Genomic DNA, 8405 nt, shown 5'->3' with positions numbered 1-8405 from the left:
AAAATAATAATAATAATAATAATAATAATAATAATAATAATAATAATAATAATAATAATAATAATAATAATCATCATCATCATCATCATCATCATAATTTACATGTAGAGCCTCATGATAATTTATAATCTAAGGCCTCAAAATTTCCAGCTAAGGCCGCCAACATTAAGTATTTCTATGTGCTTCCTACCCAATGTACAATGAGCAATGTAGCAACTAGAAATTTTGGGCAATGCTGGAACAAGTATAAACCAAACATTTGACCGTCATATGCTACTACGAAAAATTTTCGGATTTACTCAAAAAAAATAATAATAATAATAAATAATTAAGAATTTTGCTGGGAGAACGGGGGCCTGACCGAACCCCACCCATGAGGGTGGGTCCCGCGCAAAAAAAAGGGACCCCCACCTATTGGTGGGGTTCGGTCAAGGGGCTGTCAGGTCCTGTTTTTGTAGCAAACTCCAATAATTAATGTATGTTCAAGATGTGATGTGACATGGAAAATAGTATAATTTAGGTCAAAGAAACAATGCAAGGATTCAATAAAAAGGTTTTCTAGGAAAGGCAACTTTGCAAGGCTGCCTGTAACAGTTGTATCAAATCTTACATAAACCAGTACATGTACTGTCGGAATCGTAAATTACAAGCTAAAAATTAACAACAGGTACAAAAAACAATATGGCAAGTCGGACCACCTCAGCGTAGCATATTTTTCTCCAAATTACATAGTCTAAAGTGTATAAAATGCATGCCCTGAGTTTAGAAGCTATAATCTTCTCATGCACAGTAGATGGAACTGTTGGAATCAAATTTCACTTCAAAAAAACTGCCCTTTTATTGGCTGGTTTCAGGATCTGAAGCGAAGACACCAAATTATCATCAACGATCATAATTGCACCAGAGTTATCGAATTCACCATGAAAGTAGGGAGCAGAAAATATTGTAACTAGCTGTCTGTTAGCAAAAAATTCATATCCATCTTTCACGAACCATGGCATACAAGGTCTAAATCATGTTTCATTAGGAATTCACTTACCTTATCGGAACCAAAAGTGTACGAGATCCCCTGTCGCTCATCCCCCAGCCTTTTTCTTTGCTAGGATCTGACCAAAGTAGGTCTCAAAGCAAACCAGAGTCAGGAACATCAGTCCGATGAGGCAAATTCCTTATTTGATCCAAGTGATGTAGATCAGGAGAAAGACCACCATGCATGCAGAGTATTTTATCATCAATAAGAGCAGCAACCAGATAATTGACCTCTGGAGGAAATCCCCCAAATTCGAAAATCCTTAAAAGATCTCCATACTGACCGTGAGGAGAGCTAGGATCTCATTCTTCGACATTTGCACCTGCTACACTGTGCCCATGTGCCGAGACTGCAATAACTGATTGATGATGTCATCGGGAAAAGCGGGCTGTATCCCCTTTCCTTTTGCTGCCATCTGTTCCCGTCTCTGTCCTTCTATTCCTAGTACTCCCTAAAATTCAAACACAGATGACAAAGCCAATGAGGCAGAGCAGACTACAAAATACATGTTTAATAGTATAATTATGAATGGATAATGACAATAACAATGCTAAAAGGTATTTTTGGAGTTCATAAATCCATTGCCCCTCGCATAGCTCTTAAGCCCCCATTTTAGATCGAGGCTTTTGGTTCCTTCAGTATTTTAGAGCTGTGTGCATGTCAAAGTTTGACTCATGTTAATGCTCAAGTCACTTTTTATCCCCATATATTGATTGTTTCACAAGTACTATCCACATATGCACTTCTTATTTCTATTTATTTATAATTAAAACTATTTATGAACACTTCCTGTACATGCACTCATCAACCTGATGATGACTCAAGTACTTCACTGAAACTGGCAGCTGTATCAGCATTGGAAGTTTTGGCCAACAAATTCCCGTCACATGATTCAGTCTTCAGCGTGTGCCTTGGATCTGTTAGCAGAAGAATCTGTTCAGACAATTCTTCTCTCTCTTCTCGTTGCCTTCATGCTACTGGTGCACTGATTAATGTTCTTGGGCCGAAGGCTCTGCCTGAACTTCCGGGTATCATGGGATGTGTGGTAAGGAAATCTCGTGATGTCCCTTCTGTGGCTGCAGAAACCAAAAGGATTGCGGACAGGACTACTGGATCATCAAATTTGAAGGACAGCCTCTCCATTTCTATCCTTCTCACCTTAGAGGCAGTTGTTGATAAGCTTGGTGGATTTCTCAAGCCATATCTGGCCGATATTTTAGGACTTATTGTGTTGCATCCGCTTTATGTTTCCACCACTGAGCCAAAGTTAAAATTGAAAGCTGATGTCGTGCGAAAGCTCATTACTGATAGAATCCCTGTAACTTTCCCAAATGCTTCCTATTTTATTTTTTTCAGCATATACTTTTCTGATAAAATAAATTACTAATGTTGGAACTTCCTCTTGATATTTGATTTTGTTCAGGTTCGGCTTTTGCTCCCACCAGTGCTGGGAATATATTCTGATGCTGCAAAATCTGGGGAGTCAAGTTTATCAATTGTTTTTGAAATGCTAGGCAACTTGGTTAATTCGATGGATAGATCATCTATTGGTGCCTATTATACGAAGATTTTTGACTTGTGCTTGCTAGCACTTGATCTTCGCCGCCAGCACCCTGCATCAATTAGAAATATCATTATTTTTGAGAAAAATGTCTTAAGTGCGACTGTTACCCTGACTATGAAACTAACCGAGACTATGTTCAGGCCTCCTTTCATCAAGAGTATTGAATGGTCTAGTTCAGATGTTGAAGATAGTGAATGTACTCCCGGACAAACAACTAATCGTTTAATTTCCTTCTATGCATTGGTCAACAAACTTGCTGAAAACCATCGGTGAGTTAGCTACTGATTTATCTGATAGAGCTTTTGGTCCGCCATGTAGGTTTCTTGAAAGTAATCTAGGTTAATGGTTATTGTTGCAAGTAAGCTAGTATTCCAAAATTTGATTTGTGGGAATTTGAGATGAATAGACATTTTATTTCATGTCCTGACATTCTAATGTTTGAGACCAAAGTGATGTGTAATGGGCGTGATGGTTACGTAGTTGACATGGATATCAGTTTTCCACATAATAGAAGAATTGAATGCCACATAAAATGAGGATGTTATGTGAATGAGATATTGAATAGCAACAATTTCTAAAAAGATCTAAAATCATTTATTAAGTGATACATATTTGTCTATATAGTTCATCATTAGAAGCTGACCGTGTTTGCGCTTTTATTTGGTCATACTGCTGGTATTCAAAATAATAATGACAACGACGACGACGATGATGAAAGCATGGAGCCCTTAAATTTTTGTTAAGCTGCCAAAAATTATTTATCTTTGCTCTAGAACAGGTTGATAAGCAGTGATGTATTAGTATATATAAACTAAGGGGAGCAATAAGTTGTTTTGTGAAACTAAGTTTATGCATCTTTATCCTAACATGTAAAATAATTTGTATCCCAAACATAGAATAAAAGTGTGTGAATATTGATAATTGGAGCTTAGAATATATATATATATATATATATAAAACTAAGTTTATGCATCTTTATCCTAACATGTAAAATAATTTGTATCCCAAACATAGAATAAAAGTGTGTGAATATTGATAATTGGAGCTTAGAGAATATATATATATATATATATTACTTCTCTTAAAAAGCTCGAGAGTTGCCACTGTTGATGTATCAGTAAATGTATCCCAATTTGCTGTACAAGAGAGAAGAAAATGACGTCATTTTAGTTCATATATTTTTTCTACTTTTCACTGTTGAAGTTCTTTTTTCCCTTCTTTCTTTCTCTTTTTTAGCTCACGTGTATCCCGATTTTTGCTCCTTATTTTCGGCGACCATACTAGGAAACCAACTCCTTATTTTCATGTACAACAATTTTTATTGATTGATTTACTCAAAGCAGTTGAAGAGGTGTATGAATTTAAATATCTCTTTCTACTCCCCTTTCTTCTAGAAAAAATTGATGGCTGTAATGGTCAGTAGTGTTTTCTTCGTATTTTTTTTATGGAATTGATTTAGGTTTTGTTCCAAGTTGTATAAAAAATGCATAATTTCCTTTCGACCGTTGATTGATTTACTCAAGGCAGTTGAAGAAGTGTATGAATTTAAATATCTCTTTCTACTCCCCTTTCTTCTCAAAAATAAAATTTACTGGCTATAATGGTTAGTAGTGTTTTCTTCGTATTTTTTTATGGAATTGATTTAAATTTTGTTCCAAGTTGTATAAAAAATGCATTTTTTTCCATTCCATTAGAGTGAGTTTGTTGCAAAGTTATTTGAATTATATTTCTTTGTTTGATTTCACCTTTGGTAAGTAAATATAGATTTTTGCTATGAATTGAATGAATGTTGGTTCCATTTGACTGTGCGGTTCTAAATCTGCAAGATTTTTTTAGATGGATATTATCATTCCGTATTAATCGTTGCCAGAAGATTAACGATTTTATTTTGTTTTAGGAGGCAAGACAAGAGCTATGGCAAAAGATGCTCTAATGGATCACTTGGGTTGGAAAAAGGCCCATGTCTTCGGTCATTCAAGTTGGGGAGTTCTGATTTTGAATTTTTAATGATGTTTGATTTTTAATTTTTTTAATTTTTGTTGTTGAAAGGTAAATCGCGTACATTTCTTGTTTGTGATTATATGTCAATATTCCTTGATTTTTAGTGGTGAAATATTCTCAAAACGTAAACTACGCACATACGTGATATCAGTTGTAAAACCACAAATTTAAAACCAACCTACCGGTAAACAATTCGACTTCGACTTTTTTTAGCTCGTTGGTGTTATCTCGATGGTTAGTCAAATAAGTAACATAGTTAAATAGCCCGGTGAAAAAACATGCTAAAACAATTATCAGTTGTGTGTAGAGGTATTTCTTGTTTAGGCTATATAATTAATTATTTTCCTAGAAAGTATTACCCGATCTTAGTTCAATAAATTAACGTTAATTTGGTAAATTCATTTTTGTTGGAATACCGAGAAAATATTGCTTTAGTGTGATCTTTGATGTTAATTTGGTGAATTCATTTTTGTTGGAATATCAAACATTTAGGTTTGCTAAATTTATTGGGGATGCTTAAACAAATGGGATGTTAAAAAAAAAAAAAAAAAAAAGAAAAAAAAGAAAAAAAATTGCTCCCGCGAATATAGAGTTGCTCCCACAATGTGTGGAGTTACTCCGCACACTTCGTACAAAGTGTGTAGAGTTACGGACAACTCCACACTTTTATGCAAAGCAACTCAACTGTTCGCGAAGAATGTCCGGATTGTGCGAAATGTCCGCACTATCTGTGTGGACAGTTTGTGCAGACTGTCTGCACGATCCGCACATTCTATGCGGACACTCCACACATATTCCCACATTCTGTGTGGACACTCCACACATCTATGCGGAGTATCCACACACTACGTACAGTCTGTTGTGCTGGTGATTTTTTTTGTTTAATTAATCATGCAACTAATATTTAATTAGTTTGTTATTTTATGAGTTAAAAAATGCATTAAATCTAATAAAAAAATATAATTACAAAAATAAGTTTAACTTCAATATAATACCAAAAAAAATCTCTCAAAGAAATAATCATTGCCAACAACAAAAAATCTAACAAAAGTATCTATACATATAAAGAAGACAAAAATGAAAAAAGTAAAACCTGTGAATAAAAGAAAAAGAAAGAATGATGCCAAAAATTTGACATTATTGTTCGAATGGAAAATGCATTATTGATACACAAAAGACTTTATAGTCACCAGGTAGAAAGTATGGATTTATTATGTGATGTTACAATTTTTTTGAATAATCATAATAAATCTTCTTATTACGCTAATAAAATTACAATAAATTTTTTTTTTTTTTACAAATAGCATAAAAAAATCATTTTTATCTTTAACAAAAAAGTTACAAATTAGCAATTTCATAACCACTTTTTTTTTTAAATTCCAGAAAATACAATTATAAAAAAGGAAACAATATTATAGGAAATTCAATATTAAATAAATTTTATACATTTATAAAAAATTATAATTCCGTATATACAACTTACTGTATTTACAACTTGTTGTAGATGCAGCTTACCGGATATGCTGCTTACCGTATTTGCCGCTTACCGAATATGTTGCCTACCTACCGTATTTGCAGACAACTTACTATATTTTCATGTACCAATTTTTGCACTTACAAATATCAAGAATGCAGAACACCGTGTATCCTCTTACCAAATCGAATGTATAAAAATTCCAACTTTAAATTTTTTCAACATAAGCAACAATTTGTTAGATTCGAGTACTCCTTTTTTTGAGTTCTCTCAAATATATTTACCAATATAGAATTTTTACTTTTTTTTTTTTTGCAACCACGAATTCTTTGGAAACGGTAATTAGTCAATAATTTTTCATTACTTAGATGCTACTATATAGTATATACTATGCAGAAAGTTATTTAAACCAAAAAAACTACGGAAGATGGGAAGAAATCACCCAAAACTCAAGAGTCGGCTGCATAATTTATTAGATTTGAATAGGAGAGTCAGAGAGGGAATTCATCCTGCATTTAGTAACTACTCCATGAATCAATCTTCCCGTCTCCAAATCACCACAGTTCCCACAAGCTTGTAAAATCTTGGGAAACAAAAAATCATCCGAAATAATATTATCACTCTCTATCATCGAACAAACAAGCTCCATTACTTCACCCACTTCCTCTTCCTCGAGCATGCCCCAATTGTCGCAGACCATACGTACAAATTCCTCTCACTCACTCATTGCATCAAACACTTCAAATGCATTTTCAAGTGACCCATATTTGGCATTCATACTAACTAACTTTGTTTCAACAAAAGGGTCTGATTCCTCACGCAATTTTCTAACATAGCCATGTAGCTTATAGCATAAGTCAAATGAATTGGAGTCAATGCAGTAGTCAATCAGGTACGAAAGAGTATTGAACCTTACCGTGGATCCGTATTTAACTATGGAGTAAGAGGCCATGGCTTCACTGAGGTGCCCATTTTTGCAGAGATTCTTCAAGTGGGCATTTAATTTTGAGTCTGGATTTGGAGGGGCATTTTTGAGGAGGAAATAGTGGGATCTTTCAAAATGGTTTACTGGGAAGCTCTGTAACATTAGGGCATGCCTCACTCGGTCCGAGCCTTTAGCGCCTCCGGCTCCACTATCTTGTTTACTGGGAACGCCCTTTGTAAATTCATCACTCATTGAACTCCTCTGATGCCACTCTCTGCCAATAAAAGAAAATCATTATATCGTTTCTTATATTTAGTTAAGGAAACTAACCAAAAATGGATTATCTTCAACAAGTTTTGGAAAATCTACAATACGCTAATAAAAGCAAGATAAATACAAAATTCGTGCAACGCACGTAAGAACGACTAGTGTTTGTGTGTGTAGTTTATCAAGGAATTGGAAAGTTTTCTAAACCATAATGGCTTCATGAATCCATCTTAAAATTTCATTATTTGATCATAGCTGACAGATTCATCTATAAAAACCTTGACAAAGAACAAAGAATTATCCAACAGATTACCCTTTTTTCTCCAAGCAAATTTATGAAATTGGAATTATATGCTTCAAGTTGAGGATTTTGCTCATTAAATGAAGAATTGGACCGAAATCCGGAACTAGAGGATATGGATCTGAAACTTGATTCCCTAGAGTCAGCTAAAGTAACTTCTCGATCTTTTTCTCTCCAAAGCACAACTTCCTCTTGTCTCTCCCAATTATCATAGTTGTTAGACATCTTCATATTTTCCGTTTAATAAAAATCTTTCGAAATAAGAGTATTCATCTTGAGTTATTGAATCTTTAACATGGAGTCTACAGAAAAGATGAGAAATGGTTTCTGCGGTTATATACATTCACTATTGGTCAACTGCACGTATCATTTAGAATGTACTTGCTATGAATGTGGACAACTAGCCAATAGCATAAACCAAGGCTGAAGATGAACTCTTTATGTATTATATTGTTGGAAAAAATTAGTAAATTAGTAAATGGCTCAATTTTGGCAAGATTTTCGATGGGACTCGTTGGTCCAATTTGGAAGATTGAAGTTGATCCTTGTTATCCTCCGTGGGAGTATCGAAATCATATATTTATTTACCAAAATTGATGAATGGATGAATGAGAAATTGGAGCTAAAAATGACCATTGGAAGATCATTTATGTGGAAAAATAAAACTAGTCCCACATAGGAAAATGAAGAAAGTATGAACCATTTTATATAGGATTACACTTTGAATGGGTGTAATCATATGTGGCAAAGAGGCTCTCTCTATGTGCGTGCGTAGGGGGTGCAAATCACGGATCGAAATAGTTTTCGGACCTTGAACTTGTGTGCGTACACGAATGTAGGACC

The 8405-nt window shown here is 34.4% G+C and overlaps 1 protein-coding gene and 1 pseudogene across 1 annotated transcript; one reads left to right on the top strand and one right to left on the bottom strand.

The window, feature by feature from the left end:
• Window positions 1-815: 815 nt before the first annotated feature.
• Window positions 816-1445, bottom strand: LOC111371107 (annotated as a pseudogene).
• Window positions 1446-1808: 363 nt separating this feature from the next.
• Window positions 1809-2882, top strand: LOC111371106 (uncharacterized protein At3g06530-like). Its single transcript, XM_022993016.1, has 2 exons — window positions 1809-2348; window positions 2454-2882. The coding sequence occupies exons 1-2, from the start codon at window positions 1809-1811 to the stop codon at window positions 2865-2867; spliced, it is 954 nt and encodes a 317-aa protein (XP_022848784.1). The 3' UTR covers window positions 2868-2882.
• Window positions 2883-8405: the final 5523 nt, after the last annotated feature.

This window comes from Olea europaea, chromosome 22, assembly GCF_002742605.1.
Source record: "Olea europaea var. sylvestris chromosome 22, O_europaea_v1, whole genome shotgun sequence".
In the NCBI taxonomy this organism is placed as follows: Eukaryota; Viridiplantae; Streptophyta; class Magnoliopsida; order Lamiales; family Oleaceae; genus Olea; species Olea europaea.
Note: the sequence above shows the minus strand (reverse complement) of the source record. Positions and strands in the feature narration are given on the sequence as shown.

Bases quoted from the DNA above. Each gene is read 5' to 3' on its own strand.
- LOC111371106 (XM_022993016.1), top strand. From the start codon at position 1,809: ATGAACACTTCCTGTACATGCACTCATCAACCTGATGATGACTCAAGT. The intron at 2,349-2,453 runs GTAACTTTCCCA...GATTTTGTTCAG, and splicing joins TCATTACTGATAGAATCCCT to GTTCGGCTTTTGCTCCCACC.